Source organism: Epinephelus moara, chromosome 8, assembly GCF_006386435.1.
Source record: "Epinephelus moara isolate mb chromosome 8, YSFRI_EMoa_1.0, whole genome shotgun sequence".
Classification (NCBI taxonomy): Eukaryota; Metazoa; Chordata; class Actinopteri; order Perciformes; family Serranidae; genus Epinephelus; species Epinephelus moara.
The window spans coordinates 13,327,380-13,349,662 of NC_065513.1; the positions used below are offsets into that span (position 1 = coordinate 13,327,380).

At 40.5% G+C, this 22,283-nt stretch overlaps 2 protein-coding genes across 5 annotated transcripts in view; one reads left to right on the forward strand and one right to left on the reverse strand.

The window, feature by feature from the left end:
* The window catches only part of glt1d1 (glycosyltransferase 1 domain containing 1), a 32,528-nt gene extending 31,721 nt beyond the window's left edge, over positions 1-807 (reverse strand). For all 3 annotated transcript variants that reach the window (XM_050050254.1, XM_050050255.1, XM_050050253.1), the window contains exon 1: positions 301-807. In XM_050050254.1, coding sequence (XP_049906211.1) covers positions 301-368 — 68 coding nt within the window. In that variant the 5' untranslated portion in view covers positions 369-807. The remainder of the gene's footprint in view (positions 1-300) is intronic.
* A 136-nt stretch (positions 808-943) lies between these two features.
* slc15a4 (solute carrier family 15 member 4) overlaps positions 944-22,283 on the forward strand; it is a 33,184-nt gene continuing 11,844 nt past the window's right edge. The window contains exons 1-8 of one of the 2 annotated variants that reach the window (XM_050050251.1): positions 944-1,152; positions 1,363-1,995; positions 4,307-4,599; positions 5,323-5,464; positions 5,695-5,775; positions 7,945-8,125; positions 12,832-12,990; positions 18,151-18,309. In XM_050050251.1, the coding sequence (XP_049906208.1) occupies positions 1,417-1,995; positions 4,307-4,599; positions 5,323-5,464; positions 5,695-5,775; positions 7,945-8,125; positions 12,832-12,990; positions 18,151-18,309 (1,594 nt within the window). In that variant the 5' untranslated portion in view covers positions 944-1,152; positions 1,363-1,416. The remainder of the gene's footprint in view (positions 1,153-1,362; positions 1,996-4,306; positions 4,600-5,322; positions 5,465-5,694; positions 5,776-7,944; positions 8,126-12,831; positions 12,991-18,150; positions 18,310-22,283) is intronic. The other variant, XM_050050252.1, reaches the window with a different exon arrangement.

Here is a 22,283-nt window from a genome sequence, read left to right on the forward strand (position 1 = left end):
CAAACATTAAAACTATCTTTAAAGTCTTGAACAACAGTCATCAAATGTGATGATGGCTTCTTATTGTTTATTGCTTTCTACCTACAGCTACCTGAATTATGTTATGGCTGATAAGTCATTGTAAAGTAAGGTAGACAGTTAAATCATTAGCCATTGTACACTAAAACAAACAGCTGTATTTTTAAGTAGCCCTGGTTAACAGTTAACTACATTGCTGTTTCCTAATGCAGCTTTTACCAGGTAAATAATAATTAGCACCAACTGTTGTAGCTAGCTACACTTAGCAACAACGTAAATTACCTTATTCTCTCAGCTGTAGTGTGGTTCCCAGTTTTAGGGCTGAGACAAGCAAGAAAGAGTAATTTCATATCTCCTCTAAAGGCTGTTCTGACGAGTTTCCTAGGTTAGTTATCATGTAAACTTTAGTGAAAACCTGTTGGAATAATGAAGCAAGCAGAGTCTCGATGTGCTGTTTGCTCGCTAACTACAACTGCTATCATATTTCCTGAAGTCATCCCTGCTAGTTGAAGCAAAGCTAGACACGAGCGCCACAAGGATAGCTCATTACTGAGTTGGCAGTGCACCGCAAACTACCCACGCTTGAAATGTTTACAAGTCCGTCTCCTATATGATCCCCTGGAAACACATGACGGTAGCACATACTGTACAGGGGACTGTCGGCCCATTTCAGTGTTATGTCTCGATGGTATCATTTCAAACCGAGTAAAAAAACGACCTGTGACACGCTAACGTGTACTGACAAGCGTGTGAATGCCAGAATCAGCGATAACACACAAAAAAGAAAAAAAATAACCGCACCATCACTTCCTTCTCTCGATGGTACGACGTCTGCGTAACCGGAACAAACTTCTAAATCACAGGGATGGGCTGCCCCGGCTTTACTTTGCAAGGCACGTCGGGTAATTTTCACTTATAGATCGTCTCCGGAGCAACGCAAGTGTGGCCGTTTGTTGACTGTGAGCTATGTGTCACGCGACAGTACTGTGACACTGTTTTTTTTTTGTTGACTTCCAGTTCTCCTTTGACAAAGTACCGATTCAGGACGAGACAAAGTAAAACATTTAGCGGTACGTATTATCTAGGTTAATGGAGATAAGTGAGGACCGGTGGGACGTGTTGAAATAACTAAAGGTAACGTAAAAACAAACTCTTACCAAGCTATCGTTATGCTAATGCTAGCTCACTTAAGGTTTATAAGTTACTAGCTAAGTGCTTGTGTTGCATATGATAAGAGGGGGTAATTCAGATGTCGGCACGGCTAACGTTAGCTGTTTTCTCCGTGTACATACTGGTGACAATGTTTAATTTACATGTCTAACCCTCTCTGTGTTTTCTTCGTAGGTTTGAACTCTGAAGTTCGTAATAAAGAATAACTTAAACCATTAAGAGGAGAGAATGGCTAACAACAGGGATGCCAGTGAGAGCACCCCTCTATTGGACTCAAGCTCTGGGAGCAGACCCCCAACACCATCAGTTTTCCATGGCAGAAGACTAGCATGTGCAGCCATCCTGCTGGCCGAGTCATTAGAAAGGATTGCATTTTACGGCATCACTTCCAATCTGGTCCTTTTTCTCAACAGTGACCCCTTTTACTGGCAGGGCACCCAGGCGAGCCAGGCACCTCTTGTGTTCATGGGTGTCACTTACCTGATTTCTCCATTTGGAGGCTGGCTGGCGGATGCATACCTTGGGAAATTCTTGACAATTGCTTTCAGTTTGATCCTATATTTTCTTGGCATGCTATTTTTCCCTTTCATTTCAAGTGATGGCACCAGGATACAGCTATGTGGACAAGAGGCAGCGTTTCCTGTGCAACCTGCTGAGTGTCTGAGCACAAACGGTACCGTTCCAAGCAATGTAACCTGCCCTATTCGTGACCCATATTGTGGCCCAGTCATCTATGGTGGCCTTTTTTTAGTTGCATTGGGCGTGGGTACTGTGAAGTCCAACATCACTCCCTTTGGGGCAGATCAGGTAGAGTATAAACAATATTACCTTCAGATCTCTAAGTTTGTGTCAAGTAAATAATGTTGAAAGTAGACACGGGGTTCGTCGTAGGCTAGGAGATGTTTAAATACCATTTATTTCCTGACATTGGCCTGTATTAGATTGGGTATGCAGTGTGACATCGTGGAGGTCAGACATGTGATGGGATTTCTTTTGCACCATGACAGTTCACTTGGACATGCATGGCCTTGATCATCATGGCTACTTATACATATTTCCACTATAAAGCTGACATTTTAGAGCACAATATAGAGCCAATGACAACTCCTCTCTTCCACTCACTCACAGTAATGTATGTACACACACACAAACACTCCAAATGATGGCAATAAGAGCACATCTCACAGCCTGGTGACAAAAAGCGTCAGATTATCCAGAAGACCCCGTCAAGAAGCAGTCACAGAAATGGGAAAGTTCATCAATGGGGTCTTTGTTTTTCAAAATAATCTGGGTAAAACCTTTCAAAGGGAATTGGTGGGGTGAATATGATTAGTTCTTGAGCCCACTACGCTTATTACAAGATTTTCACGTTTTTGTCAATGCTCCTTTTGATCATGTTCAAACACACACAATACACAACATCAAGCAAAATCCATACATTAGAGGGAAACAAAAGAGAAACACAGAAACGGATACAACTAAAAGCAGCGCACAGCAGACGGAAACAGCATTAGATGGAATAAATCAGCTACGTTTTGCTGGTGCCAGTAATTGTTAACCAAAGGCAATTATAAAACTTGACAAATATGTTCCTTTTTTATGAGTACTAAAGATAATATGAACTGCAGAACTCTAGATTAAAGTCCTTAACAAGTGGCAGTGGGAGCTCTTAATACTTGATATTTGCTCAAATTGAGTTAAATAGAATATTTTCTGTAACATGCAGCTTGGTTTCTGTCTAAACAACAATAATTGCACCTTCTTGCGATTGCCATAGTCAGTGTGAGTATTTTTTTTATTAATTAATATGCAGCGTGATCATTGTAATCATGAAGTAACAGATTTACTGAGGCTGCTGTTGCATCTGTGAAGGCAGCTGGTGGTGGATAGATCTTATTGAGACATGACATTAAGGCAGGTTACAAAGGGTAGGAGACTGTAATGCCACTGTCTGCCTTTCTTGTCCTTTTGTGAATCACTGCAGATGTATTGTCTATCAGCCTTTGATCACTGTAATATTTCCTGATCATATTCTGTATTTGATGGAGGGTCAACAATGAATGATAAATTAGATGTTTGTCTTGTCCTCACATGACTAAAAGCTGGAGGGAACACATCCACTTATGCTGATTGATCTTGTGTCAAAACTAAACGTAGGAGTTATAAAAGCACCCTGCTCAATGTATGTATTATTTTGAATGCACTGTAATGCAGTTCTCTATAACACACAGCAATCAGGTGGTCAGTGTGAGCATGATGATGAATTTCGTAACGGACGCTGCACAACTGCAGAAACAACTCCAGGAAGATTTACGCTCAGCATTGGCTTGTGAATGCCGTGACATTATCTCCCCAATAGTTAATTGTAGCTGTACCGCTGCATCTTTTGTGCTCATATATAAAAGACATATCCACTTCATCACACATTGATAAAATCTTTTCCTCCAGCAGGGATAACTGCTCGTGGAATGCATCAGTGCCATTATGAGAATAATAATATTTGCTTGCATAGACATTTGCCAGAATTTATTGCAGTTTTGTTAAGCTAATGGTGTAGCCTATCATAGCAAATTATGCAAGCAGATAAAGAATAAACAAAAAGTTGCAGTTTATTTTGGTTATCCTTCAACTAAGATAGAAAAGAATCACGCCTCTCCTGTTGCTTTTTATATCCACCAATTTCATATGGCTGTAGATGCAAAAAGATTTCACTGTTAATTACATTTTTGTCACACTAAATACAGTCATTTTCATGTGACATCACATCCCCTCTGAGTTTCAGCTTGTGATCATTGTTCCTCTTTATGTAGTGCAGTTTGTCTTTCTGTCCTGTATTATCAGGATTTTACATTTTGTTGACAAATGCAGCGGCTGTTAAAATGCATAATAGTTAGTCTTCCTGGATTCATTTTCCTCATGTGACATTGAAAACTTGCATATCAAAGTGCTGATGAGCACACTTCTTTTATAGCTGACAAATGCTGCTAGCTTACAGTCAAACTAGTATGACATACAGCTGTAAAAGTGATCAGAGTACAAGGCCTTATCTATGAGACAAATCTGTCTTTAAATTCTCACTTTAGTGACATGAATGTTTGCTGTCATCTTGCATTTTTAGGTCAAAGACCGAGGACCAGAGGCCACGCGCAGATTCTTCAACTGGTTCTACTGGTGCATCAACTTAGGAGCTATTCTGTCTCTGGGAGGTGTGGCTTACATCCAGCAAAACTTCAGCTTTGTGCTCGGCTACATCATCCCCACTGTGTGCCTCGGGGTCTCCTTCCTGGTCTTTCTCCTGGGCCGTACTGTCTTCATCACTAAGCCTGCTGATGGCAGCGCCTTCACAGATATGTTCAAGATCCTGGGCTTCGCCTGCTGTTCAAAGAAACCAAAGGAGCCCAACCTGCTCCGGTGAGAACGGCATGTCACTTCTGTGTGTCAGTCATTTCAAAGGATTTTTTATGTAGTGATGGGAAAAAGACTACATAAAACTGTATTGTCAGGCAGTTAAAGCGGTAAAGTCATTCCCTCAATGACAAACAGCACGCTGACAATAACTGTGTCGTAGCAAAGCATTCATCAATCTCAATGGGAAGGCTCTTTCCAACAGAGAGGCAAATATTTTTTGTTCATGGCAAAGTTAAGTGGGATGGTGACTCCAGCGGAATAACACAGCTAGGTGTTGTTGGTAGACCTTTATGTTAAAGCCGCCTTTGATCCCCCTGTATAATTCTTTTCTGAAGATGAATGTCCGGGCATTCATCTTCATTCCCTGTGGTGAAAAGTTATTCTGAAGTGCTGTTACTTGACTTTGAACCAAAGTAGCACAATTGGTTCAAAAACTTAACATTGAATATTTTAAGTTGGGCAATCCAGCAGCCTTTCAAGAATTCCATATTAAGACATTTTCTCCAGAGATGTGGATTATAGGCTTTAGAATATAGTTTCTTCCCTGTCTCTAGAAGTGCTTTAATTGAAGGGTAAGATGTTCACAAAAAAGGCTGATTAAGTCTCACACTTCAAGAGTTTATAATAAGAGTTTGTTTATTTATATGTTTATTTTGTGCTATCAATCACACTGTAGTTTTAGATAGTATTTTAAAGGTTATTTTTTTCTCTTTTATCCCCACGAAGCAACAAACCAACACTACTTGACAGTGCCAAAGTGACCTATGGAGGAAAATATCCAGAAGAGAAAGTAGAGGAAGTGAAAGCCCTGGTGAAAATCCTCCCAGTTTTCTTTGCCCTTATCCCATACTGGACCGTATACTTCCAGGTAAGGTCAACCTATGAGTCATGTTTAACGCAAGATGAAAAATATAAAGCAATTTAATGTGGGACTAAAAGCTTTCTGGATGCAAATATGCACCCGCCATGTGTTAATATGTGGGTAGATTATTATCCGTTTTAGTACGGGAGAAGAATGGTTTTGCACCAGGCACCCTGGTGGTCATGAAGTGGAGAATTACTGCATGCTGAGACTCTAATCTCCTTATTGTGTTGCAGATGCAGACAACGTACATCCTGCAGAGCCTCCATCTGAGGATTCCTGGTGGTGAGCCGAACATCACAGCTGACCCCCACAAGGTAACCTAAAAATGAGACACTCAGTGTTAGTACTCGTTTCTTGTTTACTTAAAATAAATAGCAATGGTGCGGTGACTTGTAATAATTTTGTTGTGTTAAATACACTAGTATGGAGCTCTATCCTGTCTCTTCATAAGTAGGTTTGAACTAGATTTTTCACTGCTGAAACTAAAGGAGTCAGTAGGTCACTGACACACAATGGTAGGCAACAGCTGGAGGCAGCAGCAAAGGTTGGTAATACCTTGGGGATTAAGTCAGAACTTTACTTCACAGACTAATACCTCGCAGATTAGCAACCTGGCTGTGACTGTACCTCTCTGCAGCAGCGCCTCCAACTGATTCTTCCTGACAAGTGTTGCTGCTGTACCAGAGTCTCCCTCTGACAGATTGTATGTTAGCTTCTGTAGGGCTTTGATGACAGAATCCCCCACGGTTACACCACATGATATACGGCTCCTCAAAAATCAAAGGTTTAAAGGTGATGAAATGGGAAAATACTAGGAAGTGTAGTATGTATAGTGCGCCTGTTCTTTTTGAGCAGACAGTGAAGCGCGCTGACTTCATGGAAAGGTGAAGTGAAACACTTGTTTGAAAACCACACAATCTAACAGAGTGCTGTATATATGGCATCTGTATATATTGCTACATCTCACAATAATACTCACACAGAGACATGTGACAGTGAAACTATCTGACACAGTTTTGTTTACTTACAACCCACTGTGTTTAACTGTTTATGAAATACATCGGTGTTTTTTTCACCCCTCCTTCACAGACTATTTATCTAGTATCAAAAACAGAACTGAGCCTTTTCTGCTACCAGCCTCGACACTTCTCGACTTCAAAAGGGAAGTGAGATTAGATGCCTCTGTGATTTGCTCCCTCACCTCACCTGACACATTTCAATGGCAAAGCTGAAAAAATAATGTCTCTTCAAGGAAACAGAGCACAAAAAGAAAAAAAAAATAACTCGGAGTGGAAGGCAGGAGTGAATATGTTGTACTTTATTAGAAGATAAGATGAGATCCTGAGATTACTACTCCAATGTAGCAGCATGTATTTAATGTCTCTGTGGATGTACAGTAAATCTGTTTTCACTATTTGCATTAGTACCGGTTTAAACTACTTTTTGTAAAGTGAATGTATTTTTAATTTACTTTAAATTTGAAGGTACAATTTAATTTATTTGATGCATATAAAGAAGTGGTGGCCACCTTCTTGTTTATCATCTCTAAAGTTCCTAACCTGAGAACCATGACATGAGGTGTATATACTGTACATACAGAACATGTGTATGTTAGTCAGTTTGAGGAAGTATAATAAGCAGAACATCATGCCCACCACGAACCTGAGCCTGCCGGGACTCCTCCTTCATTCATGCCAGGCTTTCCTTGGCAAAGGAAAAGCCTCCCTTTTCACTCTCTATCATTTTGAATATGATAATGTGCAAACAAGGGAGGAAAACAATCTCTAAGGAGCTGCGTATAGATTGCCAGCGGTTACGCCGAGAAATGGAAATTCAATTTGAGAATAAATGATGCTATCAGAAGTGTTAAACCAGAGACACATTGGGAGCTCAGATGGTACTTGAAATTTGAATTGCAAAAAACATCTCCAGCAGTTTGCAGTCTGTCATTGCTCACTCAATGAAATATTGCCTTAACTTGTAGATTCCTTGTATGCTCATAGTGGTTTTTCCCTCTGATTGATATTTTATCCCGTCTGTTTGCACGGTGTAATTATTCCTTTCATAGATTACACTTTATGGTGCTACGTTTAGAATGTGTGCTGAAAAATTGTACTTTTAATTCAGTCAGATACACTTTGTCTTGTATGCAACTATTAGAGAAGCATATAAAAACTACTTATGATAATATAAATAACACCAACAATAACTCCTCCATTTACTTACTAGTAATTCATTGATTTAAATGTGTGCTATTTCTACTGTGAACTGAAGAAACATTTTTCATTTCATTATGTTTGATTTTGACCACCTGGGGGTGCCAAAGCAATATCAACCCCAAAGTGTACACACTCACATGCACACTCCTATACACATAAACACTTTGTGACCTGTGTTGCAATGCGCTGACATTCTCCGTAGTTTTTATGCTTTGTTGCTTTTTGCACACTTTTACCTCATCTTTCTCCCCTGGATCCCCCCAGATGACGTTCCGCTTCCCTGCCGCCTGGCTCACCATGTTTGACGCAGTGCTCATCCTCATGCTGATTCCCCTTAAGGACAAAGTGGTGGACCCTATCCTGAAACGCCGCGGCCTGCTGCCTTCGTCTCTGAAGAGGATTGCAGTGGGGATGTTCTTTGTTATGTGGTCGGCCGTGGCAGCGGGTGAGTGCAAAAACAGACGTGTTCTTTCTACGCTGTCACATAAATTGGCCAAACAAACACAAATGAAACAACAAAGTGAGAGCTTGTGGTTAATGCCACGTGCAATCAGTACTTCAAAGGCAATGAGCAATGCAGCTTTAGTGCCACAGCTACACTATTTATTCATTCAAATCCTAAATGCTGTTTTTGTAGAACTTGGTGCTAATATGTCAGTTCCTCACCAACAGTGAGAATACAGTATTGTTGCTGAAGCATCTTTTGATCAGCTCTAAGTATGATTAACAGGTATTTGGCTAATCCTTAATGGTTGCTTTTACTGTGTTTCTCTTGGTGGGACTCAGCAGATGGTCCGTCACAAAAGTATTAATTGTCCCTGAATCAAATCATCACTTTCCACCTGGCGAAGGGAAAAGCAGCCCCAGAGTTTTGCCTTTCCTCCTCGCCCTGTGGAGCACAGGGGGAGCTGTGGCATCTTACTTTTTGGTCCTGAGTGACTGCACCCGCATGCGGCAGCGCTGCTCAGTCCCATTCACTTCTAGACTGTGGATTATTTTGGAAATAAAGTCTCAGCCAGGCCTGTCAGCGGGTGCTGCTGCATTGATACATCCAGGCTAAAATGTTTTGAGAGAGACACGCCTGGAGGCAGGAAGAAAGCAAATCAGTAACACTCCTGAGGATCAATGCACATTATATTTTCCCCAACCACTGCCCTTTCTCAGATGCACAATACATCCGCCACATTGAATACGAACATGTTCTGTCATTAGTGACCTTTTAGATATTGACTGGTGCGCTTCAGCCACATTGCCAATTGACTGTTAACGATGCACTGAATCAAATTTGACAACAATTGTGAAGGATAATTACATTTTATTGTGAGTTTGTTAAATATTTTCATCATACAAATTAAAATGAAGATAAATGAGGGTGTAATGAATGTACAGAAGTTCAACTTTCTAAATACAGAGAATAATATAATCTGATTAGCTCTGCCATTATTAAAGTTAACCCCTAAAGCCCCATCTGTGCAGTCCTGTTCATTGTTTCAAATGATTTTTACCAAATGCTCCTTGAGTCCAGATCGAAAAGCGATTTTGTATGCTGCATGAGCGGCCCCATGAATGCGCTTTGCAACAAGAACACTGGAGCCGTCAAATAAGATCATACTTACTGTAAGTGTCATGCCAAACTGGTAGTTGTCTTAATCCTCATCTGCATGAATGAAGTTATTAATTTCTGCCTCTTTGTAGTCATCTCTCAGCAGAAAATATAAAGGCAGTAGTATATAAATGTTGTTCAATATCAAACTAACAAGAAGCATTGCAGTTTTTTTATGGTAAAAGCTCACCTTATGACACGAAGAGCCTTTTTAAGCAGCTCAAATCCAAGTTCATATATTATGAGTGGCTGATTCATGCAGCTGTATGTACAGTAAGTGGTGAGTATAATCTATAGGCTGAAGTTAAACGGAAGAGCACCCATCCAGCTCAGTTTTGTTCATTAGTTTGTTTAACAGGGGCCATGCAGAACGCAATTGCTCAGCAAGAGTTAGCTATATAGGTCATTTGCATCTGCAGTCCCTGGGCAAGAAAACATTGAAAGACAATACAGACAGTTAGATAAGAACAATTGCAACTTTACAACCAATACATCACTTACAAAACATCATACAAAATGTACAATATATAGTCTTGGAAAACAGTTGATTCCATACAGAGGTTTAGATGAGTGATCTCATGATTGGTTTGTCTTGAACCATGTGTAGTTTTAAAAATACTGAAACATCTATAGAGGGAAATTGACATCCATTTGTCTTCTTCTCCGACTGAGAGTGCCGATTGTCCAAAATAAGTTTTCTTAAATATATCCAAGCACTCACCTCTGACTGATTCCTTGGTCTCCCTATCGTTTTTCCTGCAGAATGACACATTGTTTAAGTAGTGATGGCACAAGAATATAAAGTAACTTATACATCAGGCACATATCTGCAAAACAAAGAAACCTGTCAAATATCAATAAGTTATATTTTTGAATATTGGTACAGTGATGAAGGCTACTTGTTTTTTTGTTAAGAATTTTGTCAGACTGTTTTTATGGGTAAGAGAGAGGAAATGGTGCTGGACTAAATTCATCCTTTCGCCTTATTTTATATAAACATGGAGAAGAAGAGATGGGAAAGTTTGCAGACGGAGAGTACTCAGATGTTCTAGCGAGTTATTAAAGCCCGACTTAGCCCATCAAAAACATCCTTTTCAATCACAGAGATGCGGTGAAAGGTCTATTAACCAAATCTAATGTGTCTACTTTTCGGTTTAAAGTAATATTTTCTTTTCAGAGAACATGAGCATTCCTGGGAGGAAAGGTGCTCTAACATGTTCATTTTCTGATGTTCAAAAGCTATTCAGGTATTTACTTTTCCATTTGGCTTCTTGAAAGAAAGTGCAATCCCTGCATTTGAATTCAGACTAAATGAATTCTGAATATTGCAGAAAGCAATTTTGAGTCCTGGGAGTGGAGAGAAAGGGTTTATGATGGTGCACTGGTGTGGCCATTGGTCACAGAACAGTAGGTGAATACACAACTAGTGTGCAACACAGTTCTGACCTGGATTTTAGGAGTCAAATCAGACAACTGGATACAATCTGTACAGCAATGGACTGTGTAAAATTAGTCATTTAGATATGGTATTAATGATAGTGTATCTGCACAGTGTTTTAACAATTATTCATCCAAGAATAATGTGCTGAGCCTGTATGCTGTTTATCCCCAGCACTGCCTCACATTAATACAGTTACACGCATTGGCTCCTGGGAGCTGCCTTACAGTGTTATTACATTTTGAACTGCATTTCCTTCAGCTGGCTGTCCGCGTGTCTTCAGTGCTTATCTGCATCTGTCCACTAGCTGAAATCATGTTGTGCTCAGAGACTGACAGATGGAGAGCTGTGAACAACCAAGTGTGGCATCCTTTGCCCAGAGAATAGCCAGTCCAACACATCGAATTGTCAGCCCAGCCACTCTGTGTCCACAACATTGGCCACACCACTGCTGTTCAGAGTTAGAATCACTTTCATCACTGCGTGCAACAAATGCGAAGGAATTTGTCATGATGTCATTGGTGCGGCGATATTTCACAGAGTTTCATCGCACTCGCTGACACGCGTGGCACAAGGACAGCTGGACCTCCCTTGTAGTGCAAAGGGACAGCTGAAGACATGCTGTCAAGCGGACAGTGCACTGTTTCTGATCTGCTTTTCATTTGCACACAACAGTCCCAGACTTAAGCCACATACTGGGGCCAGCTCTGAAAAGCTGCGCTGACATTGCTTTTGAAGAGATTTTTTTTTAGCACATTTTTATCACATTCTCTTAACTTTATAATCTTCTTTGGTTAAAACTCAATGGCTTTTAGGTGTCCAAAAGCATCTCTATTTTTCATAAAAGCTGGAGCACAGTTGCCAGGGATCACACTGGGCTGTCTGATGTGTGACGTTTAGTACGGGAGAAAAAAGGCAGTAGTGTGTGTTTATAGTGTGACTCTTGCTCTTGGCAGCCCAGTAGCCACACTGCCCGAGATGGACGGCTGGTATTATAGGATAGCCGGATTACAAGGCTACAACTCCTCTCAAATACAGCATTAAGTGTAGTTATGATAGGAGGCTGTCTCTGGGAGTTATCTGGAAATAGCCGCTGGTTACATGATAATAGCTCTATCGAATAAAGCTTTTAGCAGGCGGCAGCGGTTGATGACAACTTCTTGGGTCTTATTATTGAACCGTCTGCACTGGTCCATTTCTAACTGCCATAATATGGAGGCATGCAGATGTGATCTTAATTAAATGGTAGGGTAGCCGTAAAACTAGTTATATGCTTAACGGAGTGTCACTGAATCCTCTAACTCTGGCAGTGTTTAGCTGTTTGTTGGTGTCATGGACTTTAAATACTTAAACATTTGGCTGTTTTCCTGACTGAAATGTACAAGCCTTAAGATTCAACTGATGCCCTTTTTGCATTTTTTTTTCTTTAGTTAAGTGTATGTTGCAGAATTTTAGCTTATATACAGTACATGTGTGTAGTGGTTCTTTTCTTTTATGTTTTTGAATACTTCCTTTTTAATTTTTCCTTTTTCTGGTCATGGAAATCACGTTAACATAATACAGAAATGCAAGTAGTGTATATAAATATGAGCCCCTCCCCCCAAGGCTCAAGAAAGAGAAACTACAAACAAAAAAAAGAGAGAACTAAAAAGAGAAGCATGGGGAACCACACAGGAACATCCCATTTAAATACATAGGATACAAAAGCCTTTTTTGAACACAGTGTAACAGTATGCACATACATCTGTTCAATTGCTGTGGTAAAGTGAACATTCAACGAAAGTAAAGTCTTCAACAAAGTCCATGAAAAGGCAGGCTTTACTTACTTTATATGTGCATTTTTCTAAAGGCAGAACAGAAAGCACCTCTCTTAACCACTGTAAGAATCACGGGGCTTTATTTGACTTCCAGTTTAAACGAATAAGTCTGCCAACCACCAGTGAAGCAACCACTACAGCATTAGCTTGCAGAGTTATGACCTTTCATTTTAGGGGTGGGATACCAAAGAAGACTGTGTTGTGTGCAGTGTTTTAGGACAAATCTTTGTCCAATTTTTTATTATGTTTACCCTCTGATAACTTTGCATTTTTTCCTGTTTCTGTCCCCTCAGGTATTTTGGAGACCAAACGCCTGGAGATCGTCAAAGCAAATGGTACCATTGACCAGGTGCTTGGCAACGTTACCTACTACGTGGCAGATTTACCCATATGGTGGCAAGTTCCTCAATATGTGCTGATAGGAATCAGCGAAATCTTTGCCAGCATTGCAGGTACAGTTGTTTGACATCTCCATGTGTCTCATTTTGCAGCGCGGTCAGGTAGACGTGATGATTCAGACTGAAAGTGAAATACAGTATCCTCCAGTGATCAGCCTCATGGTCTGAGCCACTCTGAATGGATTATAGGCTAAAAACTGTAGTGTCCGTTTTTCTTGTAGAATGCAATGAAGACTAATGTGAAAACTGTTTTTGACCAGTTTGTTTGATTCATTGCCTGCACCAGCTTAATGTGTTTGGGGCTTGTAGTCCAGAGTAAATAGCCCAAGAAGTCAATCGATAATTGATTATCCTGATTTTCTCACACTACTGCAAGACATTGTTCAGTAATGGGACATTTTATAAATAAGGTGTGGATAAAGTAACCTTTTAAAATTGAAAGGATGATGAAAGCTGTGCCTTCGGCCAGGCCAGTGACCATCCGCACATTAGCGCTCTTCCTTTGCTTGTTGTCCACACAGATACACTAGATAATAAGATGGATGAATGCACAGACATATTCCTAACACTGTAACATGTATCCCCGAGGGTAGAGCCACAGAGGCAACACAATTAACATCATAACGTAAACTTTTCACCTCCATATTCAGTCAGCTGGTGTGTTGACATTTACCACTTTGAACTTAAATATATACCAGCATATGAAGTAGTAATCACAATGTATGCCATGCCTTCTCTCCCACACACACTTGCACTCAAGAGAGATGATACTGACAAATTGTACTGACATGCTCTCTAATGCTAGTTCAACTCTTAATTATCCAATTAGTGCTGACACGCTGTTCATAGGGACGTATTACACTTGAATACACAGAATATGATGATATGTTTAATTATCAGTCCAACGCTTTGAGTGTGCTGACAGTTTTACTTGCATGTAGACCAAAGAGGCAGAGAATGAGTCTTAAACATCCTTATAAGAATGCTACGCATCAACTCCCACTTTCGGAGGCATTATCCTGTAGACTCTGATGGCTGCAGGAACCATGGAAAAGTCACTGGCTTTCTGTAATGCTGCATAGAATGGAATCAGGGAGATGGTGGACGGCATGGTGGATATCATTTCAGTGGACGAGTGCAGGATGGTAAAATTAGGTGAGGCCGGCGGAGAATAACGGCAGTGGCAATGGTAGACTGCGTTGCCACTCATACTTGAAATATTTTTTACTTTTTTCCATCCTTTGGGATGGAATTTACAACCTGAAATTAAGTAGCTCCGTCACACAAAGCAAAAATGTCGGTGATCTGAACAGTACTGGTCATTACTAGAAAAATTACATAAAATAATGAAGACAAAATTATTTTATTTAATGTATTTCATTTCAGTCTTTGTAAACAATATGGCATCTCTATTGCAACATATCATATCGTCATGCATGTTTCATTTAACTCTCCTGCCATTCAGTGTTTGTTTGTTTTTCCCATGCCGTCCAGACGGTGTTGTCTGTCTGCCGTCGACAGTTTGATTCCTTGTAGCAGCATAAACCCAACAGTATGTTACGGTGGTCTGGCTCATTGATTTGCAGGAATGTCCACAATGGCCCTGCACAACCAGAGATATTGCTTTATTTAAAGAGTATAAAAAATTCTGCAGGTTGACAGATCTCTCACTGTAGAGCACAAACAAATTCTGATTCATCTCCATCGGGATGGCAGCCAAAGTTCCAAAGGTAGATATCTCAAAACCTTCGCACAATAAGCCAAAACTATCTGCATGGCTCAGTACCAATTGGAGTGTGACTTGGGTAAATTAACTCTTTCTGAAAGTCTTAATTTTTGTAGTAACCCTCCTCCTCATTCATTATAAGAAGGTGCCTAATGGTCCCTTTGTAAATGGCTTCTGTAACAGAAGATAGGAGAATTTCTTCGGGGGAAAAAAAAATTACAAATCTAAGTTTTTATTTTCAGCACTTGGTCCAACTTCTCACACCAGGAAGCTTGTGAATATGGCCCCCAGGTCTGATTTGAATTTAAAGTTGTATTACTGTTGCTGCTCAGATGATTCATCCCAGTAAATATCATCCGAAGACACATGCTCATCAATACGAGGCCACCCATAATCGTTCACTGGAAATGTAGCAGTGTTTGCTCTCCCCAGAGAAATAGATTCCCTGTTCTTCTCCGGGAAAATGATTAAAAAGAAAAGCATTGAATCAAAGCAGGTCAGAATAGTTCACACCGGAGCTGACAGCCGCAGACTTCTTTTTGATACTTTCAGGGTATCAGCTGGAAACTGCTCAGCAAGCCAGCTCGTTTTTTAATTCTTTTTTGAGCCCTGACCTAAACACGAAATGCCGTTTCATTAAAAGCTACGAGAAGTAAGGCCATATTGCCCCAGTAATACAATAATGTGACAAAGTGAGAAATTGCTCTAATGTTGTATCAAATTGCGGCTGCAGAACCTGAGACAAGAACGGAAGCAACATCGACAGTATTCTGCTATATTAAAAGAGGGGAGTTTGTGTGTGTGAAAAATGATATGGAACATTGCAATGTGGCAGCTGTGGGCCATTTTTATCCTACACTATACACACACTAGAAATCTGCCTTGTATTGTGTTTATCGGTTTTGTGTCCATAGTTTTTTTTCTACTCTCCCTACATGTCTTTTCCTCTCTAGCCTCTACAGATCATGGCTTCAGGCCTCAGTTATCTCAGTGAATCGGGTTTGTTAAAGCCTGGAAGCATGATTGAGCCATTCTCCTATTACTACGGGTCATGCTGTTGTAGGCCCTTCGATATAGCACTTGCTTTATTTCTATATCAAGAGTGAAGATTGAACCATTAATATTTAAGACTTTTTTTTCTCCCCCCACCCCAGTGGAACGATTATCAAGCCAATCCAGTCACTGCAGGGTGTTTGTACGAATGAACATTCACATTCGTCATCTTTAAGTTTAAAATCCATGGATATTGAAATTTGTTTAATAAGCCTGGGTATTATGAAGCCCTTGAACAGAACTCCATAAGGCTTCTATAAAACACTGGAATTTGCAAAGAAAACTATCAGCGTCCCTATGAAAGTCAAATCCAGACATAACAAAGCTATAGGGATCCTTAAAATAAACTTACTCTCCTCTCTCCCTCCGTACCATCCCACAGGGCTTACTTCAAGGAAATTGGCTGACAGAATTGTGACATATGTCTGGTTAAGAGGAGTATTTCCCCTTAGTCTTCTTCTGTTTGAATAAATCTGTTTAAAACCTCCGGTGCCGTCAAACTTCCTCGCTGCAATCCCCAGTCTTGTAGTAGGATGGGTAATTCTTTGCTTGTACACCACCAGAGTTTGTCTGCTTTCAGGCAATAAGAATATGCAAAAAACTTTTGCAAAATGATTCCCCACAGTATTTTAATTATGTATTGCACTTTTGAAAATGTTAAAGGCTAATGTTTTTTTCTAAGAAAGAAAAATCACCCCTCTAAGGATGCCCTTGGGAGGAAAACATGATATATACATTTTACATTCCATGCCTTTTTTTTGGTTTTATTTTTTTTCTCAGTAATTCTGCCCTTTTGGTTGAGAAAGGTCAAGCTCACTTTATTCTGTGAATTATTTGTTGTCACAGACAGACAAGAGCTGGGTTAAACACAATATTATGATGTTGTTCAGTTCTGTCCCCTTACTTTGCAGAGCTGTATCTGAGACCTCAACAACCTCAACAACCTTTGCAGTCTCCTGTGATATGCATAGCTATTGACCAGTGTTTTTTTTTTTGCTATCAAAAGGTTAGCTTAGGATATAAACAAATGTATCGTTCTGAACTTTTGGAAAGGTCATTCACGTTTTCCACTGAGTAATAACCTTATGTTTGCAATGCTCTTATCTCATCCCTTTTCTTCTGAAGCTTTTTTTTCCCCACAACAAGCACAGGTATCTGTAAGGAAGCCGTTCGTCACATTAATTTGTGCAATGTCCCCCTCCAAGGAAGGTCTTAAAAGGCAAATGTATTTAACAGCAGCTCCCTAATCTCTTCTGACAGATGTAGCTATAGGGCCTCATTTGAAAAATCACGTTTGAGGTGCCATGAAATTATCAATGTCAGCTTGCAGGCAGACAGATCTTGAGGCAAAAAAGACACATATTTGGTGTTTTTTTTCTCCCTCCTCATCTTTCTTTCTCTTAGGTCCCTTGCCCATTTTCTCACTCATTTTTTTCTTTCATGACACAGTAAATACTGAGTGATGTGTTATCCAGAAATAACTGTTTTTAAGACCAGTATTAAGCACAGTAGATACCCAACAATGGCACCACAGACCAGCGCCACCATGGAAAATTAGCTGCCAAGCGGCTGCTGAGGAAGCCTTTTTGTCTCACATGCAATATACTAAGAGGGAAACAGTCGTGTAAACAAAACCCATCATGTTACATAGATGCATAAAGACAGATTTATACCCACATACATATTGTTATCCTGTTTGCTCCACTGTCACAGACATGAGCTCGACAGTATTCAGGCAAAGCCCATAGATAGCATTATAGCACTAGATAGCATTATAGCACAGGCTACATTACACTCTAACTGGCTGTAACATCTTATGCTTTCTCTAAGAGAGAACACACATTTCACCAATTCTTAGATCCTTACACTGGCATTCAGTTGAATATAGAATTGACTTGAAGGCCCTACTTATTGTCATTAAGTCATCCAGTGGTCTGGGCCCAAAATATATCCCAGATATATTTGGGAGTGAAAGCTGCAGGGACTGGTCAGCTAGTGGTGTCCAGAGTTAATTTCAAATTTGGTGAAACAGCTTTCAGCTCCCCCTGGAACTAAGATATGTCCGAACTGTAGCCATTTTAAAAACTAAGCTTAATACTGTTCTCTTTTCCACGGCCTTTTATTAATCAGTTTTTATAGTACTTTAATTTATTTTATCAATTTGGGTTTTAAACTCGTCTCTTTTATTAAACTTCACTGTGCTTTTATGTGTTGTCTTTTATTCTATATGTTTTTATGCTTCCTTATCTTTTGCCGGTAAAGCACTTTGAATAACCTTTGTGTTTGTTAAGGTGTTATATAAATAAGCTTGCCTCACCCTGCCTTGCCTTTATGTGCCACAGCTCAGAGTATATAAACTGGTTTCACTGTTCTACACCCTACGTATTCCACAGCAATTCAACAAATATTGGTCTTTTCACTCTTTTTTGTTGCAGGTCTGGAGTTTGCCTACTCTGCAGCCCCAAAGTCCATGCAGAGTGCCATCATGGGGCTCTTCTTTTTCTTCTCCGGGATTGGCTCCTTCGTGGGCTATGGTTTGCTGGCTATTGTCTCCCTCAAGGAGATTGGCTGGATGTCATCCCACAAAGACTTTGGTAAGAGAATACAATAGCTTGTACACTTACACACACAACACACACACATTCACAAAACTTCCAAAAAACATAACAAATTGAAACAGCTATAATCAATATTTTTACAATAACAACGGCTCAAATGGCTAAATGTAATGTGACGAGTCGCTCGCGATGATGAACCCACAGAGAGTTATCACCTGACCCTGCTGTACTTGTGAGCTCAACTGGGCTTTACAGCGTCTTTCAGCTTCTTGTTTTGGTTTTCTGATTCGCAACTTTACTGTTTTGGTTCAGTCTCACCGCTCTCATGTTATTATGTACGGCCTCTGCAGGCATCTGTTTTCAATGCTCTAAAAATCCCCTCTACACTACCTGCTCAGCACCAAACAGGCAAAGTTAACGACTAGCTGGGGAAAATAGTTGAGCATCTAGCAGCTAAAGAGCCAGATATTTCCCTCAGGAGTTGGTGGAGACTAAACAGAGCTTAAAAGAGAGTAAATTTAGACTTATAATCAACAGGTGGTCAGAAACACTGCTCCATATGAATGCTAATGTTGCTCTACAACTGATGGAGGTGTTAATGGGCAGCTGTTTGCCATATTATATTAAAACGCAACAATATGCCAGTGTTGTAACAGTTGTTTCCAGCTGCCCTAACAATCACATTTAACAGATTTAAAGCTTAACAAACTGTTTTTATTTATCAATCATTTCCACCTCTATAATGGGACTCATGACTCTGCATGTGAGACATGAGATGATTTTTTTCCTGTGCTTTAACTTAAAGAATGATGCGACTCTTCAAAATATCTCCTGTACAGAGGTGATTGATCTTTACTCATACAGTTTTCTTAGGGCTGTCCATAATCCCCCTGAATTGAGCATTACAGCTGTCAAGCCTGCTGTTAGATGCTCACTGCATGTAGAGTGCACTATTGACTTTGCACATTGACTGTATGTATGGACTCGTAATAGAATTGTTGGTATTGATTCAGAATGCACAAAGTTTTTTTTCAGGGGCGTACCTTAGGAATGCTCATAGCTTGTGCTGATTTAAAATCCACTTAAAGAGTTTGTAAATTAAATGCATAGGGGCGGGGGGATGGGGGCAACACCCTGTGCAGTTCTCTTGTTTTAAGAGGGTTTCCCATAATAAATAGACATGTCAGCCTAACGACAAAAGGTTTGTGTAAATCTGTCCAAGAGGTAGAACAAATAGCACGGTGGTGGCAGCAGATGGATGGGCTCCCTGGCGAGAGGAGGCTCCCAACCCAGATGCACTTTTCCCTGAGCATGCGGTAAATAAGCCAACACTGTAAATTGTTTACCCTCAAACACCTAATAGCTCATTAATACAGTGTGCCGACAGGTAGGGAGGTACTTTTGATGATGTTAGCACTGGAAGATGCTTGGCACGCTTCATAAATCCATCCTTTGCTCAGCCTTGCTTCACTCGAGGGGCAGTTAAAGTAGAGCTGGATTGCCTATAAGACTTCTTTTTGCTTTCCAAAACAAGTCATTTAAAAGGTGAGCTGCAGAAATGGAACAAAACATCCTCCTGGCCACTGATAAAAGACACACAGCACAAAGCTTAGGCATTAAGTACAGTCAGGAATCATGCGGTTTGTTTTTGTGGCTGTTTTTCACAGTTTGTTGGATGTTAGCTTCTTCCACATCTCATGGCTCTCTAGGTGGAATGGATTCAACTTATTTCCATGGCTGCAGGCAAAATGGTGTGCAGTAAACAGCATCTTGGGTGAGCTGTGCTAAGTTGTACTGAGCTATACGGGCCTGAAGACAGATGAGCAACATTAATCACAGGCTGGGGGTCTGATTACATAGCCCTGGATCTCTTAAGTAAAGCTGTCCCCGGAGCATTACATGGAGATGGCACTGCTAGTCTGGCATCGCACTGGTGGATGTTCAGCTCTCCTGTCATGCCGTCGTTCTGTCTCTCTTTGCCTTGCACTGACTAATGTTAGTCAGCAGCAGTAAAGTGTCACATGATGATGATTCCATCAAGTCAGCCCTTTGTTATGATATTACCAGCAGGTTTGGAAAAATCAAGTGTCAAGTTCTTGGTTTGGTTAAAACAGCAGGGAAGGTTGTCCCCCAGGGAGGCCCACACCTGATACCCCATGTGATAATTCGTTCTGGAAAGAGTTACAAACATTAACTTATCCCCCACTCAGTTAAACCTATTAGCAGGCAACTAATGAAGGACCGATTAAAGTGTAGGAAGGCTGTCTGTTGGATGTAACTGTTGGATGCGTTGCTATTGTGCGCTTTGTTGTCGGCAAGCAAGTGAGATACATGTGTAATTTTAACAGTGTACATGTTTTAGTGAGTAGTGCTTTTGTTTCTGTTTAGGCAAGTGTTTGGAAATGTGAGATTTTATTTGAGTGTATCTTTTTGTAAAAATTTTGAAGGATATCAAGGTGATACTAGTGGCCCTAAAAAGACAAGGACTCCTTAAAAACTTGGTACTTCACCCGGAGGCGGTGTCTTACGTCCTGATTCACACAGTGTTGTGTGTGCATGTTTTCATCGGCTTGCATTGGGCCATCACATCACTTCTTGGATAAGCCAGCAAAACCGACAAGATTTTTTGGTGATCATCTGTTTACAAAGACACACTTAGATTTTTGCTCCTTGTACTTCTGGCACAGCTGCAATCGCGACTATCGTTAGACTTCCCTGCAGATTTTCAAATGACTTTTACCTCACTGCTGATAAATGCTTAAATTAACCACTATAACTTTATATTGGACAATGGTTACAATTAAATAGTGCTAATTTTTATTGGCATTTCGATGGACTAAATTATGTCCAACAATAAAAATCCACTAAGATAGGGAGTCTGTATTCTGATATCAGTGCATCTTGCATCAATAAAACCCCAGTCCAAACAGTCTTACAAGACAGACTCTTATGGAGCTTTATCCCTATCTTTATTCAAGAGAGTGGTCTATCAGTTTGAGAGCATTATTTATTGATTTCACGTTCAAAAACCCTGCCCTCGCACTCAAATAGCCTCTGTTTGCACTTGGATCTACTCTGTTTCTGCTCAAACTGTGTGCTAGCACTCAGATACCATGTTGCTTGCACTCAGATATCTTGTTGCACGCACTCAGATACCATTTGCTCGCACAGATTTCCTGCTCGAGCTTCGGCTTTTCTCCTCGCGCTCAAACTGTTCCTGTGCGCTTGTGGAATTTCTGCTGTCTGAGGCCGTTTACACGTACACGGTGATTTTGAAAAACGGAGACATCTTCCTTCGTTTGTGCCCTTTGTTTACACGCAAACGGAGATTTCTCCTTTGAAAACGAGTCTTTCTAAAAACTCCGGCCAGAGTGGAGATTTTGGAAAACTCCGGTTGCGTGTTTGCATGTAAACTGAAATAAACGGAGATAAACGGAGTTATAGGCAGCCGACGTCACAGTATGCGCCGGAACTTGCGCCTGTGTCAAAAGTGCAACCTATGTTGCTATGGTGACAATGGATACATGGAAGGCTTGAGCTTCTCGTGTCACCTACAGGTTTGGCATGCTCTTGTGTATATATACACGGGTAAGTGTAAACCAGGGGTCTGCAACCTTTGCCATTAAAAGAGCCATTTTTTACCAAAAATAATTTAAAAAAATCTGTGTGGAGCCACAAAACATGTTTGAGCCTTATAATCAAGGTAAATAGCCTATTAAGTCTAAATTAGCGTATACTTATGGTCTAAATAAGCATTTGTTAATATGTTTTACCACAAGGTGGCCACTGTGCAGGGCACTATTAATAATTATCTTAGCCTGGTTCCAGACCATAGACCCCGCCCACTCAACTGAGTAGGCTTGCATCTCTGGTCTGGCATACGTCAATGAATTTGCGATTTATCTCGTCCAAACGATGGACGGACCAATGAACGCCAGGGGTGGGGGTGGGTCTAGCGATTAGCCAATCAGCGCCACGCTGATGTCAAGCTGTACGCCGGTGGGTAACTG